General features: G+C 49.5%; 3 protein-coding genes across 6 annotated transcripts; 1 reads left to right on the top strand and 2 right to left on the bottom strand.

Moving 5' to 3' along the window:
- Positions 1-941: 941 nt before the first annotated feature.
- On the bottom strand, positions 942-5,550 carry LOC138814953 (B-cell CLL/lymphoma 7 protein family member C). The gene is made up of 6 exons (XM_070004100.1): positions 5,223-5,550; positions 4,646-4,724; positions 4,219-4,327; positions 3,964-4,128; positions 1,808-1,893; positions 942-1,137 (listed from the first exon to the last, which is right to left on the bottom strand). The coding sequence occupies exons 1-6, from the start codon at positions 5,312-5,314 to the stop codon at positions 1,012-1,014; spliced, it is 657 nt and encodes a 218-aa protein (XP_069860201.1). The 5' UTR covers positions 5,315-5,550; the 3' UTR covers positions 942-1,011.
- Positions 5,551-8,129: 2,579 nt separating this feature from the next.
- Positions 8,130-13,379, top strand: LOC138814954 (cardiotrophin-1-like). 4 transcript variants are annotated; one of them, XM_070004101.1, is made up of 3 exons: positions 8,130-8,194; positions 9,305-9,423; positions 12,345-13,379. In XM_070004101.1, the coding sequence occupies exons 1-3, from the start codon at positions 8,170-8,172 to the stop codon at positions 12,810-12,812; spliced, it is 612 nt and encodes a 203-aa protein (XP_069860202.1). In that variant the 5' UTR covers positions 8,130-8,169; the 3' UTR covers positions 12,813-13,379. The 4 variants fall into 4 exon arrangements, with proteins under 4 accessions (XP_069860202.1, XP_069860203.1, XP_069860204.1 ...); XM_070004102.1 differs by having other exon boundaries at positions 8,144-8,194; positions 9,308-9,423; XM_070004103.1 differs by lacking the exon at positions 8,130-8,194 and adding an exon at positions 8,195-8,239.
- Positions 13,380-15,048: 1,669 nt separating this feature from the next.
- LOC138814888 (cardiotrophin-2) lies at positions 15,049-19,071 on the bottom strand (the record flags this gene model as incomplete). Its single annotated transcript, XM_070003985.1, has 2 exons — positions 15,049-15,507; positions 18,922-19,071. Coding segments are annotated over 2 exons (609 nt in total), but the record flags the coding sequence as incomplete, so codon positions are not given.
- Between the last annotated feature and the right edge of the window lie 512 nt (positions 19,072-19,583).

The raw sequence follows: 19,583 nt of genomic DNA, 5'->3' as shown, positions 1-19,583 counted from the left end.
ACAAACCAATGGGGCAGGTGAAGCCTATTTATTGTCCAATTGCTCAGATGAAGAAACCAAGACTCAGAGGGTAGAAATAACTTGCCTAGAGCCACATGGATAGTGAATAACAGAACCAGGATTTGAACCAGGACTTTGGACTTTAGATCTACCATGTTGAGGGTTTTATCTTAAGAGGCTAGCTCACATACTACTTCCTTAAAGAAGCCTTTCTGGACAGCCCCAGACCATTAATTTATTCATTCATTCGCAAAACAGTTGCTGTAACTGCCCTACTCCCAGCCATTGAACTAGGTAAAGCCCAGATCTACTTCTGTCCTCAGTACCCACAGTCTGCTGGAGAAGACAGAGGCAGATTAATGGTCCCCAAAGAGCAGGAAATCCAAGTGGTTTTGGTAGTTCAAAAATGGGGATGCTGACTGAGCCTGGGGGAGTCACCGAAGACTTCTAAAAGGAAGTGGAGATTGAGTGGGGGCAAGGACTCCAGCAGATGTGAGGGTCAGGAGTGGCAGGCAGAGATTGATTTGGCAAAGGCAGGAAGGCTGGAAGCCACAGCTTCCTGAGGGTAGGAAAGTGAACTGGTCATCCCAGTCTCCTGTGCCCTCTGGGTCTGTGTTCCTATGAGTTAAATGGGAATCACTGGTTTTGTTCTCCCAAACGGTGCAGTTGTTGGGCTTAGGGGAAGGCTGAGCAGGTAGAGGGGTCCTGGGATTCAGAGGAGGGTAGATGAGGAAAGTCAAAGGTGGGGAGTAAGAGCAGGGTGGGGAGTGCTGGAGAGGAAGGGTCCTGGCTCAAGCCCCCACTGCATGCACATGTGACCATGGTGTGACTATAGCAAGGCCCTCTCAGAGCTAGGTGACCCCCATCTGAGGAATGGAGCCTGAGACAAAGCTGTCTCCAAAGACCCTCCCAGCCCTGACGGGAAATGACATGACACGAAATTACAAAAGGGTCTTTATTTGTAAAAAGCCAAAGGGGCACTTTGGGCTTCAGGACAAGCAGGCTGGCTTCTCAGGGGTCAGGGGCATTTGGGCAGATGCGCTTGAGTGGGGGGGCGCCCTCCGAGTCCTCTGTGTCACCCTGGGCTGCCTCGGGGACAGGTGGCACTGGCTCAAAGACTGGGTAAGCTTCGGGGGCCTGGAGAGGAAGGGCGGACAGGCGTGAGCTCCACCCAAACCCAGGAGTGCAGCCTCCTAGCCTCTCCTTCTCCAGCCTCCATGCCACTCCCCTCGGACCCAGGAGTCTAGCCAGGGCCAGGTGGCCACGATGCAGATCAAGAAGGGCACCAAAAGCAACAACAATTAATAATGCTGTTTTGGGGAGGTAATTGGATCTTTCTGAAAATACATCAAGGCAATTCTTGTGAGAGATGTCAGGTTTATGAGGGGCTTTTCAAGCTAATTTTAGTTTAGTTTTTAGTTTCTTGTTTAGTTTTTTGTTTCGTTTTGTTGTGTTTTTTTTTTTTTTGGTTTTTGATTTGTTTTTGGTATGATGCTGGGGTTTGAACCCAGGGCTGTACATGCTAAACATGCACTCTACCACTGAGCTATACTTCCAATCTGGGATTTTTTTGATTTAATTACATGGAGGATCACCATGCTCTTTCACTCTTTTACTGGTCTTCAATTCACCCTATTCCAGCCCTCACAACATTGTCTCTAAAACACCCTTTCAGTCCCAAGAATCTGGCCCCTAAGCCTTTAGCTGGGTCCTGGGTCCGTATCTCCCTTTTGGACCTCAGTCTCCCAGTGCCCCAGAACCTCATTCCCTCCAAGACCCAGGAGTCCAGCCTTTTGGCCTCTCTCACCTCTGCTTCCAGCAATTCTGGAACAGGCTCCTCCTTGGTGAGCATGGGGGGGTCATCAGTGCTGCCTGTAGGTGTGCCCCCAGGGTCTGAAATGGCAAGTGAAAGGACATGCTCTGAGTAAGCCATTCTGAGTCAGTAGTACAAACAGAAGGGAAAACAAACACAGGCAGGTAGCAATCATGTAAGCAGAGACTCTGAGAGCCAGAGGAGGGAGCCAGGACCCTGGCTGTCATCCAGGATGCAGAAAACAGTCACATGGGATTTGAACATAAGTAGGATTTGATTGGGTAGACAAACAGGGAAGAAGAACAGAATTTAGGCAAATGGAACATACACTTTGGGAGTAGACTTGTTTATTTATTTATTTATTTATTTTGGGTCCGGTTGTGGGGCCTGAACTCTGGGCCTGGGGCGCTGTCCCTCAGCTCTTCAGCTCAAGGCTAGTGCTCTACCACTGGAGCCACAGCGCCACTTCCGGCTTTTTTCTTTTTGCTTATGTGGTGCTGAGGAATTGAACCCAGGGCCTCATGCGTGCAAGGCAAGCGCTCTACCACTGAGCCACCTTCCCAGCCCCCTGGGAGTAGACTTTATATTTGGACTGAGTTCAAACTCTGACCTTGGGCAAGATACTTAATCTCTCTCTTGGTTTACCCATCTGAAAAATGGGGACAGAGATAATAATTACCATGCAACTTTAGGTAGGATTAAGTGAAGTAATATAGGCAAAAGCATATACAGTGTCTGGCATATAATAGGTGCTCAGTAAATGTTAACAATTGTATTTACTTATTTAGCGAAGCCAGGGGTGGAATCAAAGGCCTCATGCATCCCAGGCAAGGACTCCACCACTAAGCTCTACCCTAGCCCAGTTTTATATCAGATGTATGTATGTGCTAGATAGTATGTAGAACCTGGCCTTTAGGTAAGAAACCACAATTTATGAAGGCTCGAAATGTCAAGCTAAGGAGTCAAAAGTCACAGGAAATCACTGAATGATGAGAAGCTTTAGAAAAAGTTGCTCTTGGTATCCATGTGGTTGTGCATGGAGTCCAAAGAGGAGGCTGGAGCAGGCACAGGTGATGGCTGAGAAGGGCAGAGCTGAGGAGGCCTGAAGTATACTGACCAGATAGGGGACTAACTGCTTGGAAGACAGGAACTGAGGAAGATTCAGGTGCAGGATGTTGGCTTACTGTCTCTTGTGAGCTAACTCCTCTGGATTCTCAGTCTCCTTTTTGTATAAATGCTAGGGGCTGGGAATGTGGCTTAATGATAGATTGTTTGCCTAGCATGGATGAAGGCCCTCCAGCAAAAGCTGGAAGTGGCACTGTGGCTCAAGTGGTAGAGTGCTAGCTTTGAGCAAAAGAAGCTCAGGGACAGTGCCCAGGCCCTGAGTTCAACCCCAAGAGCTGGCAAAAATGAATGAATGAATAAATAAATAAATAAGGTGCTAGTAGAATCACGGCCCTCCCCCCCAAGGTTGTAAATAAGATTTAAATGAGAATTGTTTAGAAGGGTATCTGGGACTTAACAAATACCAGCAATTATCCTTATTGTTACTAATCACTCCTATGATTATCTGTTACTTATTTACACAACAAATTATTTATTGGGAACATATGTATCCGATAATATTCTAAGGTACAAACTGGCCTACAAGATTAGTATAGGGCTGACACTGAAGAAGGTAAGATGAGATGGAAGTTCTTGGAAGACTGTACTGTAGCAAAGAAATAAATTTATATAAAAATCTCCATGATTGGGCTGGGAAGGTGGCTCAGTGGTAGAGCGCTTGCCTTGCATGCATGAGGCCCTGGGTTCAATTCCTCAGCACCACATAAGCAAAAAGAAAAAAGCCGGAAGTGGTGCTGTGGCTGAAGTGGTAGAGCACTAGCCTTGAGCTGAAGAGCTGAGGGACAGCACCCAGGACCAGAGTTCAGGCCCCACAACCGGACTCCCCCCCCCCAAAAAAAAAACCCTCCATGATGATGTGTTATCTACAGATCCTAAGAAGCTAGAAAAATGAGACAGACCACCGCTAGAGGTAGTTCTGCAGCTCTAGTGCAGCAGGTAGAGCAGGTACAAGATAAGCTGATAGGTTTGATTCTAGAGAGGGCAGGACTCAGAGGAGAGGGCTTCTGAGAGGCACATGGTCCTACCTCTCTCTTGACCCAGCTGTGGGGGCTGGACCTCCTCTGTGGTGACCCTTTCTGGGGGTCCAGCAGGTGACACAGGGCGGCTGGGCTGGGGAGTGCCCCCAGGGCTTGGCTCTGTGCCTTTTTGCAGGGAACCTTCTGAATGGAAACTCTGGTTGCTGTTCTCATCTGTGGGAGCAAAAGCTGGGATGGTTAGCCTGAGACACCCAATGTCATCCTTCACATACCACAACCCCCAGTTCCAGGATCCCTACATACCGTTGAGGTCCAGCAGAATAAGAGGGCCACCCCCTCTTGGACTGGCGCCCCTGCCCCGCCTCTCCCGGCCACGAGATCTGTCTGTCCCGCCACCTGCCCTCCGCCGTTCCTAGGGGTTAGAAGAATACTATCAGAACCAGTTTTCTAAGTAGCTTTTGCAAGGCCTCCTTTGTTCAAATAAGGAAACTGAGGCACAAAGAGGCCAATGGTGCTGCCTTAAGTGACAAAGATTGTGTATGCTGCAGAGATCATGACCTTCGGGTTCTGGGACAGGAAAAAGGAAGATGGAGATGAGTTGCTAAGAATTGCTGCCCCTATCTGGGCTGTGACACTTGGATCTCAGAGTAGGTATTGAAGGTGGGAGTCAAGGGAAGGTTTGCCTGAGGTTGTGCAGGTGCAGGATTTGGTGGGAGTGGGTCTTGCTCACCTCTTCTTGGGGATCCACCACTGGTACCCACTTGAAGATACGAAGTGAAGTGTCGCCCACAGTTACCCAGCGCTTCTCCCTGTGGGAGGGTAGGAAGGGTCAGAGAGGCCTGAGGGGAGAGACACTCCCCCCCCACGCCCTCCCACCTGCAGACCTGGGCATAAGCAGGGTTATCTCTGTAGGGTTTGTTTTGCTAATGGGGCAAAGAAGGAGAAAGACAGCCCTCTGAATCCCAGGACAGAGATGGGGCGCGACTAGAGAAAGGGTAGACTGGGGGCCACGGCAGCACTGTGGGCCTGGCTGTGGACCCCAGCAGGGAAGCACGCTGGCGGGAGGAGTGTCAACGCTCAGGGGGCGGGGCATAGGTGAGGAAGGCATGGGCACCGCTGGGGACCGCGCTTTATAGACCTCGGGAGCAGCCAGGGGAGCGGGAGTGGAAGCCTGTGGATCCCGGGCACAGCCGGTGGGCGTGGATACACCTTCCACTTGCGCCCCCACCGCTGGGGACCGGCAGGCGCGTTTGGAGGGATGGCTCCCGCCCATGGCCCGGGAGGGGGGGGGGGTGGTCAGCGCTCACCATCTCCGGACCTTCTCGATGGTCGCCATCACCTTCTTGATGTCATCCTTGGCCCGGCTCCGGGTCTCGGCCCGTACAGTCCGGCCGGCCATGCTGGCGGGGCTGGAGCGGGACCGAGCCCGCGGCGGGGCCGCGTCGGTCCAGCGGGCTCAGGCGCGGCGCCAGGCCGGGAAGCCGCGCTCGCCGCCGGCCGTCCCTTCGGGAGTTGGCCGCGCCCTCCCTCGCTCCCAATGCCTCCGCGAGTCTCCGCCCCGCTTCCTGCCGCGGCGCCCCGCCCCGGCCCGTCCCCGGAGCCTCTCGGCAACGCAGGCGGCCGGAGTCCAGGCCTGGAAGCCCCGCCGGGCCCCGCCCCGCCCCGGGCCCGCCCCCTCGGGCTGCCCTGTCCGCAGCGCCCCCTGCCCGCGGCGGAGGGAAGAGTTGGGGGCGGGTACCGCGGCTGGGCGCGCGTGGCGAGGCCGAGGCCGTGCGTTCAGACCACGTGGGCGCCGAGGTGCCGGAGGGTTTGGGTCCTGGTGTGCGTCCGCGGCTGGTGGGCGTTCCTGAAATGCTGGATGTGAGTGTGTGTGCGTACGCAGGCGTGCGCGCGCGCGCCTCGGTGCCTGCGCGCGCGCTTCCGCCCTGGGCCGACCGGCCCAGGCCACGCTGCGCAACTTTCTTCAACAGTCAACCGAGTGCCAAGTACCTGCCAGGCGCTCCCAATACAAGTGGGTCTTCCCAGCCAGTGGAAACGTGGAAAAAGCATACCGTACCACGTGTAGACAAGGAAGTAAAACAACTGAGCTGTCCTATTTCTGGAGTAGTGAAAGTTGGTAGAGACACTGGTAGAAAGCTGCCAGTTTTCTAGTTAGGTACAACACACAACCTGAGGATTCGGCAATACCACTCCGGGGTTGTCAACACATAACAGAAATGTGTACATATGAGCACTAAGATAGGTATACTGGAATTTTCATAGCATTATTCTCAATAGATCCAAACTGCAAAAAAAAATCCATCAACAGGACAAATGGAAAATAAATTACAAAATGTTCATAGACAGGAACCATATGAACCATGGATATAGACATAGCTACCAGAACAACAAATGTCTCATCAACAAAACCTGAGTAAAGGAAGCCTGACTTGACAGTACACTCTGATTGGTTCTAGTTATATGAATCAGAGCTATGGTGTAAGACATCAGGATAAACTAGGTGCTGGTGTCTCACACCTGTAATCCTAGCTGTTCAGGAGGCTGAGATCTGAGGATCACCTTTCAAAGCCAGCCCAGGCAGAAAAGTCCCTATGAAACTCTCACCTTTGATTAACCACAGAAAACCTGGAGGTGGCACAGGGGCTCAGGTGGTAGAGTGTTGGCCCAGAGCACAAAGAGGCTCAGGGACAGTGCCCACACTCTGCGTTCAAGCCCCACAATAGATTGGGGGGGGGGACTGAGAGAGAAAGGATAGCAGTCACCCTCAATACTGGAAGGGGAAAAGAAGGGGGGATTTCTGAGAGCATGTTCTGTTTCTGAATCTGGCTTACTCATATTTAACTGAAAATTCAAGCTGTTTCTGGTGTGTGTACCTTTTCACATGTGTATTGTAGTTCAGTTCAAAGTTGTTGCTTTTTGGTTTTTGGTTTGTTTGTTTTTTTGTCTGTTGGGGGCAAAGTGTTTTTGTTTTTGTTGTTGTTGTTTTAAGAAAATGAATGTGTCTTGGTTTGAGACTAGCCAGTCAATAGATAGGATCATGTCTGAATCTGTGCTGCTGTGCATGTGTTTAATTCAAAAACAGACGTACGTGTTTGTGAGTTTTTCAGGTGAACTTGACCGAAGTAAAATGCCAGACCTTCACACATCTGTGTGGCCTAGGATGACTCATATGTGTCTATTTCTTCATCTGTAACATGGAAGTCCACATACACACTAGTGCCTGACACACAGTAAATATTCCATATATATTCACTGTTGGTAAATTGGGTGGTTGTGGCCCCTATCAATAGTCTGGCTTCAGATCCACCTAACACTCTCGGCCAGTGATGTGCTTTACTGTCCTTTGGCTGTCTGTGTATGGCAACAGCTTCAGATACCCAGGCCTCCTTCACAGTTCCTTAGTCTCCTTCTCAGACTCAGTACTGCTGTTGTTTAAGGTCTCCTTCATCAGACTGTGAGCTCCTGGTGTGTGGGGAACAAGGGAGACTAAATATGGATCGACCCCAGAGCTCAGGTCAGAGTGGGTCCTTGGGAAACAATCGTGGGGTTAAGTGTGTACCGTTCTATACCATGTTAATGGGGGTAGTAATTGGGTGTGACCTTTTTTTTCTTTTTTTTTTTTGCTGGTCCTGGAGCTTGAACTCAGGGCCTGGGTGTGTCCTTGAGCCTCTCTGTGCTCAAGGCTGTAGCTCTACCACTTGAACCATAGCACCACTTCCTGCTTTTTCCATTTATGGGGTACTGAGGAATCTAACCTAGGTCTTCAAGCATGTTAGGCAAGCACTCTACTGCTAAGCCATATTCCCAGCCCTCATGTATAGGTGTCTGAAGCTTGCTCTTACAAATACAAGAATTTGGATCAGGATGTCTGAAACTCAGTACATGAAAGTATACATCCTGGTGGGGAGGGAGGAGTCTGTTGCTAGGCCTGGTAAGGTGAAGGCTCGCATAAGTGTCTGCCTCCCGCTCTGGGTAGGGCATAGGGCTGGCTGCCTAACAGGCCTCAGAACCTATTCACTGAGCTGACACCTGCCTACCATCTCTGGCCCCTTACCAATCTAGGCCAGGCAGGCGGATGGCTGAGCTCAGGGCCAAGGAATCTTGTCTGGAAGTCTGTGTGGCGGGGGAATATTTGGGGTCTAGGCTATGATTGGCTGTGTGTGGGCCCCGCCCTTACCCTTTTCCCCCCTTCTCCCTCCCCCCCCTCCCTCCGAAAGGGGGTGTGGAGGGAGCCGGGATCAGCCAGGGGCCAGCATGAGCCAGAGGGAGGGAAGTCTGGGTAAGGGGCAAAGGGATCGACCCTGGGTCCCCCAGGGCAGAATGAGTAAGAAGGGTTGGAAGGTGGGGGGTTCAGGTCTCCACCACCATTCCCCTCCGGCCCGGGAGAGGAGCGGCCTGGGCGGGCGGGGAAGGGGTGGCGGGGGGAGCAGGCTCCGGTGTCAGGTAACGAGCGGGTGAGTTGGGCAGCAGGGCAGGCTTGAAGGCTTAAGGGAAGCCTGGGGCTGCAGTTTCCTGGGGAGCGAGTGAGTAGGGTAAAAGGGCAGGCTTGAGGGTCTAGAGCAAGCCCGGGGCTGCAGGTCCAGGGGCTCGCACGCAGGGTTAGATCCCCGGTGGTACTCCCGGAGGGAGGGCCGACAGGACGTTGGTGTCAGAGCACTGGGAAAGAATCAGAACTAGGGGGGCTGGAGGTGTCCAGTTAGAGAAGGTTGTCTCAACCACAGGACCTAGTGAGTGACAACTAGAGGAGAAGAGTCCTGGTCGGAATCGGCGGTGGGAGACGCGGCACCGGCCTGGGGCGGGGGGGGGGGGGGGGGGGGGGGAGGAAGCGAGGGCGGAGCGGGTGTTGCGAGGCAAAGACTACATTCCCCAGTTTGTACTGGGCGCCCGCGCTATGCATCTCGGGAAATGTAGTCTTCGGCCTGGGGAGCCACCTTTTGGCTTCTGCCTAGTTTCTCTCATAGAGAGGGAATGGGGTATCAGTCTTCCTGTCTGTAAAATGAGCTTTAAAGGAACATTCCAATCTGAAGTTGTGTGCTTCAGCGATGCTGAATCTCACCAGCAGTCACAGAAGTACAGACATATGTGCCTTATCTTGAAAGTATCCCTGGTAAAAGCAGATACACAGAGGTAAAAACTGCATTGAGGAGGCAGTATTTGAATTTGGCTTTAATAGAATTTCACAAGTGATTTGGTAACAGGAAACACATTTCAGGTAGGTCTAGTGCCTCATTTTCCCCCAGTTAGATTGGGACAGATTCTGCCTGGCTTGAATGCCAGAGAATCCAGAATACAGTCTCTGGATTAAGAAGGGGAAGAGCCAGCCTGGGGGAGGTGGTCAAGGAGCAGAGTGTGGGCTCCCTGCCCTCATTCCTCCATCCTTTTCCACCAGAAGAACCCAAGGCTGAGTCCTCAATCTCACTGCTTCCCCACTTGGAGGCCAAGATCCGGCAGACACACAGCCTTGCCCGCCTCCTCACCAAATACGCTGAGCAGCTGCTCCAGGAATATGTGAGTGGAAATGTGGGTGGGAGGTGCCAAAGGCCTGGGAATGTGCAAGTACAGATCAGAGGTCTCTATCAGCTGCTTTCTCAACCTCTTTCCCAGCTTAGAAATTAAGGCTCCTGAGAGGGACAGTGACTTGTTCCTGGCCACACAGAAAATTGGAGGAGGACCCCTGTCAGTGATCCAAATGGTATTCTGCCTGTGCTTGGAGGTTCCTTTCTAGGTGCTGGAAATCAGAGGCAGCCAGAGAAAGCAAAGAGAATCCTGGTGTGTGAGTCAGGAGTCCTAGATTCTAGGCTCACTGTGATCTTGTCACCTCATAGACTATAAAAGGAGGCAGTTGAGCCAGGCACCAATGGCTCACGCCTGTAATCCTACCTACTCAGGAGGCTGAGATCTGAAAATCAGGGTTCAAAGCCATCCTGGGCAGGAAAAGTCCATAAGAGTCTTTATCTCCAATAACTAACAGAAAAGAAAAAAAAACAGAAGTGGTACTGTGGCTCAAGTGGTAGAGCTCTTGCCTTGAGCTGAAGAGCTCAAGGACAGTGCCCAGCCCCAGAGTTCAAGCCCCACAACTGACAAAAAAAGAAAAGGAGGTAGTTGAACAAGGTGAACTGTGAACTCTTCTACCTGGGACATTCAGAGAGGCTAAGAAGGAGTTTCAAACTGGGGAAAAAACTCTATTCCACAAAGGGATTTTATGGAGGCAAGGGATCTGCCAATATCTATGATTAAGCTGAGGATACTTTGGTGTCCAAATTACTATGGAGTAGTGGAGGGAGGTAGTCTTGAATCAGACAGTTTAAGCCTTCAAACTTATGAGTTGGGGTAGAAACAGTAACATTTAAAAATAACTGCTGGGTGCAAATGGCTCATGCCTGTAACCCTTGCTACTCAGGAGACTCGGAGTTGGGGATCTCAGTTTGAAGCCAGCATGGGTAGGAAAGTCCATGTAACTCTTTTTTCCAATTAACCACCACAAAGCCCTAAGTGGAGTTGTGGCTCAAGTGGTAGAGTGCTATCCTTAAGCAAAAAAGCTTAAGCCCTGAGTTCAAGCCCAGGACTGGCACCAAAATAAAGAACCAAATAAAATATTTATTTATATATTATATCACATATATGACATAATACATATGTCATGTGATTATGCTGTATAATATATAATAACATAACAATTATAATAGGTAATAGAGTAATACGACCAGCTTTGGTCAAATACCAGATCTGCCATATCCTAGATGGATTATCTAGGCAAGTCACTGACTTTAGACCAATTTTCTCATTTGCAAAACCACCATCATTATCACAATATTATTGGGAGACTGTTTATGTTTGGTTTTTGTTTTTGATGTTTTTGGGCAGTACTGGGGTTGGAACTCAAGGCCATGACAGGTATTCATTCATTGAATCCTTGCCCAGTGCAGGTACAGGTTGGGGAGGATGAGGAGGGAGTGAAATAGGACTGAGTCCCCACATTGACTTCTATGATTTCCAAGACTCTCTGGCAGAACATTCTTTTTTTTTTTTTTTTAATTTTTTTTGGGGGGTCTGGTTGTGGGGCCTGAACTCTGGGTCTGGGCGCTGTCCCTCAGCTTTTCAGCTCAAGGCTAGTGCTCTACCACTTGAGCCACAACGCCACTCCCGGCTTTTTTCTTTTTTGCTTATGTGGTGCTGAGGAATTGAACCCAGGGCCTCTTGCATGCAAGGCAAGCGCTCTACCACTGAGCCACCTTCCCAGCCCTCTGGCAGGACATTCTTGTACAGGTGTCAAAGAGTGAAGTTCAAGTTGGGCTCTGGCTCCATTGACTCCTGCCTATAATGTTAACTACTTAGCAAGCTGATCTAAGGATCCTGGGTTTGAAACCAGCCTTGGCAGACAAATACTTTGAAACTCTTACCTTTTGCTGGTTACCGGTTTAACCAGCAAAAAGGATCGTTTAAGTGATAGAATGCCAGCCTTACGGGCACAGGGGGTGGAGGAAGCCCAGTAAGAGCTCCATGCCTTCACTCATGTGCGCGTGCACATGCACACACGTGTGCGCACACACACACACACACACACACACACACACAAAGTGTGAAACTCAGAGAAATGATTTTAGGAAATGGAGGAAAGGGCACAGCCAGAAACTTTTTTTTTTTTTTTTTGTCCGTTGTAGGGCTTGAACTTGGGGCCTGGGCACTGTCCCTGAGCCTCTTTGTGCTCAAGGCTAGTGCTCTACCACTTGGGCCACAGCTCTACCTCTGACTTTTGAGTGGTTAATTGGGGTTGAGTCTCATGGGGTCTTTCCTGCCCAACCTGGCTTTGAACTGCAATCCTCAGATCTCAGCCTCTTGAGTAACTAGGATTACAGGTGTGAGCCACCGGCAGTCAGCAGGAACTGTTTTAAACAGGATTTAAACTTAGGTTTGTCCTTCTTAGTGGTCACCACCTGCGTTAAACTCTTTGTGTGTTCATCGCTAGTTTATGAGTTGATACTGTTATTAGCTCCATATTAAGGATGAGGAAGCACAGGCAATGTTTCTTGAAAGAAAGTCTATGTTCATGTGATTTTTGTTGTTGTTGTTTGCTGTTGTTGTTCTTTTGTCAGTCCTGGGGCTTGAACTCAGGGCCTGGGCACTATCCCTGAGCTTCTTTTGCTCAAGGCTAGCACTTTACCCCTTGAGCCACAGCACCATTTCTGGCCTTTCCTGTTTATGTGGTGCTGAGGAATTGAACCCAGGGCCTTCATGCATGCTAGGCAAGCACTCCACCCGTAAGCCACCTTCCCAATTCTCAGTGGGTTTCATCTCAAACACAGTAGCCCTGTTCAGAGACACCATTTGTAAGATGAAGCATTTCAGGCCTTAGGAAAGGAGGGTACCAGCCTCCACAGAACCCCTGTCTCTGGAAACCCCCCTGCTGACCCGCTGCCCTGTCTCTGCAGGTGCAGCACCAGGGAGAGCCCTTCGGGCTGCCAGGCTTCTCCCCGCCCCGGCTGCCGGTGGCAGGCCTGAGCGCCCCGGCACCAGGCCACGCGGGGCTGCCGGTGCCCGAGCGGCTGCGGCTGGACGCCGCGGCGCTGGCCGCGCTGCCCGTGCTGCTGGATGGCGTGCGCCGCCGCCAGGCCGAACTGAACCCGCGCGCGCCGCGCCTGTTGCGGCGCTTGGAAGAAGCGGCGCGCCAGGCCCGGGCCCTGGGAGCTGCCGTGGAGACCGTGCTGGCCGCGCTGGGCGCTTCGGCCCAGGGTTCCCAGGGTTCCCCGACCGAGGCGGCCACCGCAGCCGCCCCCGCCCCCGCCCCCGGGGGGTTCTCAGCCAAAGTGCTGGGGCTCCACGTGTGCGGCCTGTACGGCGAGTGGGTGAGCCGCACAGAGGGTGACCTGGGCCAGCTGGTGTCCGGGGCTCCTGCCTGACGGCAGACACCAGAGCAGTTGGCTTTGTGCCTTCCTCATCTCTAGATTCTTGTCTTCTTGGAGAACGCGCCTGTCCCATCTTTTTCAGCTTTCTCTCCTTTTTTTTGTTTGTTTTTTTGTTGGGTCCTTTATTACCGGGTCTCTTGGGGGGAATCTCTGTCTCTCCTTTTCCTCATCTACCATGTGGATAAGGTGTCCATCTCAATCTCCTCTCCTGGAGGTGGTTGGTGCTTGGTCTCTATCTCTGATCATCTTTGTCCTTCTCTGGATGAGAAAGTGTCTGCTAGTCCTGTAGTGAGACAGCTTCTCCATCCCAAACTTCAGCCCCACCTTCTTCAGGGTCATCCTCCTGCTGTGCTGATCCACACACCCCCACCACCACCACCATATACACATCCCTTAGGCACCTGTCCTCCTCCCTGGATGTCCTGCTTTCTGTCCCCTGTGCCCAGCCCCTACACTCCTATCCAGGTCTGTGTAAGAAAAGGTGACACCTTGAACAAGTTTTATTTGAGAATAAATATTTTCTTTGTAAATAAAACATTTAAAAATAAACTGAAAATTAGCTGTTGCTAAACATGAAGATACAACTTTTTTTGAGAGGGGGAAGGAGGGTGGTATCAGTCATAGGACTTGATTGGAGGCCTGAGTACTGTTCCTGAGCTTTTTTGCTCAAAGCTAGTACTCTTTATCACTTTAAGCCAGTTCCACATCTGGTTTTCAGGTGGTTAATTGGAACTAATCTCCTGTTGGAACTGGCTTCAAACTGTGATCCTCAGATCTGTCTTCTGTGTGGTTTACAGACAAAAGCCGCCAGTGCCTGGTTAGATACAATTTTGAGGAAAATAGGATCTTTGGGATACAGGCAGGTCCTCCACACACATCCAAAGGCCCAATATAAATAGATATACTGACAGGTATTGGAGGTTCATGCCTATAAGTCTACCTACCCAAAATGAGATCTGAGGTTCACTACTGGAAGCCAGCCCAGGCAGGTAAATCTGCAGCCACAGGTAAAAAAGCCAAGTGAAAATGTGAGGCCCTAAATTCAAGCCACAGTAAGACCCCCACACCCCACACCCCCCAAAAAAGATACGGCCAGGAACTGGTGATTTAGGCCTGTAATCTTAGCTACTCAGGTGACTGATATTTGAGGCTCCCTGTTCAAAGGACAGACAAATTTGAGAAACTCATCTCCAATTAAACAGAAAAAACGAAGTGGAGGTGTGGTTCAGGTGGTAGTGTCAGCCTCTAGCAAAAAAGTTAAGAGTGTGAGGCTCTGAGTTCAAGTCCCTGTACTAGTACAAAAAATGAGATTCATGAAAGATCTAGGCCAGAGGAACCATCTGTTTGCCCAGAACAAGAAGGAGATGTGTCTTGAGAAGGAAATAGCTGGGTGCCAGTGGTTCGTGCCTGTAATGCTAACTACTCAGGAGGCTGAGAATCTGAGGATAGCCGTTCAAAGCCAGCTTAAGCGGGAAGGTCTGTGAGACTCTTATCTCCAATAAAACACTCAGAAAACTGGAAGTGGTGCTATGGTTCCTGTGGTAAAACACTAGCCTTCAGCTGAAGAGCCGAGGGACAGTGCCCAGGCCCAGAGGTCAAGCCCCATGACTGACAAAAATTAAATTTATAAAAGAAGGAAACAGATACAGACGAGTCCCAGTGGCTTCAGCTGAGAATTAGGCTTCCACTGATCAAGAAGTGAAGCTCCTCCAGACAGAAAAAGGGAGAGCAGACACAGAACAGAGGTAGACTATGGAAGGAACGGAACTCCAGCAAGAAGCAGGGAGGTCTATCTGCTCAGAAAGACAGTATCTTCACATAGGAATTGAGGTAGATAAGAAGTCAATCCCTGGAGTTCCCCCAAATTATAGGAAAGGGAAGGTCTCGGAGAGCCCAAGACCAGGGGGCTGCTCCTAAACAGAAAGTAGGAAAATGGATAACCACTGAATGGATAACCCACAAAAGGGATAAGTAGGGCCGGTCTAAACCTGGAAGGGAGGGCCTGAGCAGGAGGGGCCAAGCAATAAGGAATATAGAATGAGCTTCCAGGAAATATTCCCAAAGACAAGGCCTGTTTATAAATAAACCCTGTTTATAAACAAGCCCTGTTTATAAATAAGATGCAGCTCCGTCCCCTCCGCCCCACCCCCTTACTTTTTGTCCCAGAAGCAAGGCAGATAAGTCCATTGTGAAAAAAGTGTTGTAGCTTTCCACAGCAACTCCTAACCCTTTATGCTGGGTATTTGGCTTTGAGCAGAGCCAAGTCTCTCACAGCTCTGTCTGTCCAGTGACCATATTCCCGAGTCACTACATAGCCTCGACATTTCCTCTCAAACGCAGAGGCCCCAAAGGGAACAACCCCCAGAGTGTCTTCTTCTGGGGGGATAGGCAGTCCCAGGGCAGCCATGATGGCAGCCATGTTACCTAACAGGCCTTGAGCCCTGAGTCTTGCAGCTCCAAGCTGGGCCAACAGGATAGGGCTGCCAGGATTCAGGTCATTCTGGTCATCTCCCACAAGCTGGAGGTGCTGAGTCAAGGCCAAGAAGGCTCCCTGGGCTCGGTTCAGGCGCTCCCCATCCTCCAGAGCATGCCAAGTCTTGAAGGAGACTGCAGCAGGTGGTAGGCTGCTCAACTGGAGCTCAGGGGCCGAGAAACCAGGGTCACTGAAGGGGCTGCCCTGGTACTGCAGCTAGGTGAAGGACAGAGACAGAAGTCAGGGGTGCCTGGGGCTCTGAGATAGACATTTCAGAGGAGGAGCCCCCATTCAGCACCCTTTAGGAGTTGGGGTGTCCTAACCCAGAGAAAGGGCCCTGTTGGGATATAGTTTATATCAATCGTACAACATGGAATCACAAAATTTCCTAACTCATACATGGTAGTATCATTATAAAGCTGATAGGTAATCATGTTTTTGACCCACAACAAGAGTGTGAAAATCCCCTGCTCATTAATTAATGAGTATATATATATATATATATATATATATATATATATATATGAACCCTGTGATTTTATTTTTATGTTTACAACTCAAGTATATTATTAACAGATTGATCTTTTATTTTCTTTCTTTTTTTTTCCAGTTGTGGGGCTTGAACTCTGGGCCTGGGCACTGTCCCTCAGCTCTTCATCTCAAGGCTAGTGCTCTATCACTTGAGCTACGGTGCTACTTCCAGTTTTCTAGTGTTTTTTATTGGTGATAAGAATCTCACAGACTGGGCTGGGAAGGTGGCTCAGTGGTAGAGTGCTTGCCTTACATGCATGAGGCCCTGGGTTCGATTCCTCAGCACCACATAAGAAAAAAGAAAAAAGCCGGAAGTGGCGCTGTGGCTCAAGAGGTAGAGCGCTAGCCTTGAGCTGAAGAACTGAGGGACAGCTCTCAGGCCCAGAGTTCAGGCCCCGCGACTGGATGCAAAAAAAAAAAAAAAAAAAGAATCTCACAGACTTTCCTTCCCGGGCTGGCTTTGAACCATGATCCTCTGATCTCAGCCTCCTGAGTAGCTAGGATTACAGGTGTGAGCCACCAGCGCCCAGCTAGATTGATCTTTTTGATTTCTAGTATTCTTTTGTTTGTATTGCTAATTTTATTCATGAACAAATAATTGTTAATTATTTAAATTTAGTCAAGAGCCTTCTTTTTTCTTTTCTTTCTTTCTTTCTTTTTTTTATTTTTTCAGTACTGGGGTTTGGAGTTTCCCACTTATTTATTTTTTTTGGTCAGTCCTGAGGCCTGAACTATGGGCCTGGGTGCTGTTCCTCAGCTCTTCAGCTCAAGGAAAGTGCTCTGACACTTGAGCCACAGTGCCACTTCCAGCTTTTTCTGCTTACGTGGTGCTGAGGAATCAAATCCAGGGCCTCATGTATGCAAGGCAAGCGCTCTACCACTGAGCCACCTTCCCAGCCCCATCAAGAGCTTTCTATAACAAAATTTTTCCTCCACAAATGAAGACTCACTCTTAAATATACACTAATAGATCTCATAATTGGTAGATCAGTTAGTCCCATATCTTGTTTGCTTGTTTTTAATATTACTGTTTTAGCTGGGTGCTGGTGGCTCACACTATAATCCTAGCTATTCAGGAGTTTGAGATCTGAAGATCAAGATTTAAAGCCAGCCTGGGGGAAGGGGAAGGTAGCTCAGCAGTAGAGTGCTTGCCTCCTATGCATGAGGCCTTAGGTTGGATTCCTCAGCACCATATAAACAGAAAAGGCCAGAAGTGGCACTGTAGCTTAAGTGGTAGAGCACTAGCCTTGAGCTGAAGAGCCCAGGGCCAGTGCCCAGGCCTAGAGTTCAAGCCCTGTAACCGACAAAAAAAAAAAAAAAGCCAGCCTGGGCAGGAAATCCATGAGACTCTTACTTCTAACAAACCACCAGAAAGCCAGAAGTAGAGCTGTGGCTCAATGTAATACAGCACTAGTCTTTAGCAAAAGAAGGGACAGTGCCCAGGCCCTGAATTCAAGCCCTATAACCCTATAACCACCACCAACAACAACAAAATTTAAAATGACAGGAGTCTTACAGTAAACTGAGACTCAAGATGTCCAAGGTTATTCGGGGAACAGAGGTAGATATAGGACTAGAATCAGATTGTATAACTACTTGTTAGCCTAGAGAATAGAAAAGGAAAAAGTTGTGAACTTTAGGGTCCCAGGGCCAAGCAAATGTGTAATTTGCAAGAGATACAGGGTTAAGGTAGAAGATAGAGTTGTAGCCAGTAGTATTCCAGTGTTTGTTTCAGACATTCATATTTAAAATGGAAATAAGCATCACACAAACCAGATTCAGCCCAAAGACAAGGACTGCCAGCTTCACTCCTGAACAGTGGGGTGGGGGTGACAACCAGAAGCTGTGGTCCGGAGTTTCACAGACTTAGTGTGAGATGCTGGCATTATCAACTTTGTTCCCTCAGACAAACTGAGTTTGTGTCCTCATCTGTAATTCTGATTCTAATTCCACTTCTCAGAACTTCTAAGAGTCCTAGGGGGCAAAGAAGGTGGCTCAGTAGTAGAGTGCTTGCCTTGCATGCATGAAGCCCTGGGTTCGATTCCTCAGCACCACATAAGCAAAAAGAAAAAAGCTGGAAGTGGTGCTGTGGCTCAAGTGGTAGAGCGCTAGCCTTGAGCTGAAGAGCTGTGGGACAGCGCCCAGGCCCAGAGTTCAGGCCCCGTGACTGCCAAAAAAAAAAAAAAAAGTCCATTGTCAGGAGGCAGTGACTCATACCTATAATCCTAGAGACTCAAGAGGCTGAGATCAGAGGACTGAGGCTCAAATCCAGCTCTGAGAGAGAAGTCTGTGAGACTTTCTTTTTGCCAATCCTGGGGCTTGAACATAGGACCAGGGCTCTGTCTATGAGCTTCTTTTGCTCAAGGCTAGCACTCTACCACTGAGCCACCTTTCTAGCCCCCCTGTGAGACTCTTATCTCCAATAAACCACCAGAAAGCTAGAAGTAGAGTTGTGGCTGTAGTTGAGCACTAGCCTTGAGCAAAGAAGCTCAAGGACAGCACCCAGAGCCCAAGTTAAAGCTCCAGGCCTGGAACAACAACAAAAAGTCTGTAAGGCTGGGAATGTGGCTTAGTAGAAGAGTGCTTGCCTAGCATGCATAAAGCCTTGGATTCGATTCCTCAGTACCACATACACAGAAAAAGCCAGAAGTGGTGCTGTGGCTCAAGTGGTAGAGTGCTAGCCTTGAGCAAAAGAAGCTCATGGACAGTGCCCTGGCCTCGAGTTCAAGCCCCAGGACTGGCAAAAAAAAAATCTGTAAGTCCATAAGAATAGAGTGCCCACTATGACTTACGGCTTATATGGGCACATGACATGAAACGGCTGTGGAAATCACCATGACTGTATGTCAAAGCCCTTCTTTAGAATTAACAGATCAGCAAAGACATAATCACCATCCCATTTTACATATGTGGAAGCTGGGACCGTGGGAGAAGGGATGACTTGTCCAAGATCACCCAGCCAACAATAACATCTGAGTTAGTGTGTCTAGTTTATAGTGCCTCAGTTCCCATGGGACTACAAGAATCTCTTGGCTTGCTCTACTTCCCCTTCCCAGGGTCCTCCTCCCCTGGTCCCTGTTTCTACTCAGTGTCACTCACATAGGTCTGAAGCAGTGTTGATGTGTTCTTCTGCATGTAGAGGGCCAGGCTATAGGCTTGACTGATGGGCTCCGCTGGGGAGATGGGGGCTGCTGGATTGAGTGGTGGCAACAGCAGGCCCAGGAAACAGATGGGGGCTGGCAGAAGAAATCAGAGATCAGTACCCTGTTCCTGCCTGCCAACTCATTCATTCATCTAACAACACCTTCAATAGGTACAGCCTACCTGGTCTCACAGATCATGCCTATAATCCTGGCTACTGAGGAAGCAGAAGCAGGAGGATCTTGGATTCAAGTTCAGTCTGGGCTATATAGCAAAATTCTATCTCAAAGACTAAACACAAACAAAAAGACTAGGGGTATAGCACAAATGGTAAAATATTTGACTAGCATGACAAGGCCCTGGGTTCAGTCTCTAGTACTAGAAGGGAAAAATGACAGACTTTATATCCAAATCAAGGTACAATCATTTGGTAGATAATTTCCAATTGAGAACTCCTTTTGACCTTCCCTTGAACTCCAGACTCTTGACAGTTTCACTCAGATATTAGTAAGCATCTTAAATTCAAAATACCTAATATTCTACTCCTGAATTTCCCCTCCTCCAGAATTCTTGTAGTTGCTTATTCGCTTTTTCTTTCTTTCTTTCTTTCTTTCTTTCTT

The sequence above is a fragment of the Dipodomys merriami genome, unplaced genomic scaffold (genome assembly GCF_024711535.1).
Source record: "Dipodomys merriami isolate MVZ:Mamm:240054 unplaced genomic scaffold, mDipMer1.0.p SCAF_62, whole genome shotgun sequence".
In the NCBI taxonomy this organism is placed as follows: domain Eukaryota; kingdom Metazoa; phylum Chordata; class Mammalia; order Rodentia; family Heteromyidae; genus Dipodomys; species Dipodomys merriami.
The sequence above is the reverse complement of the archived record's forward strand: the minus strand, read 5'-3'. Positions and strand labels throughout refer to the sequence as shown.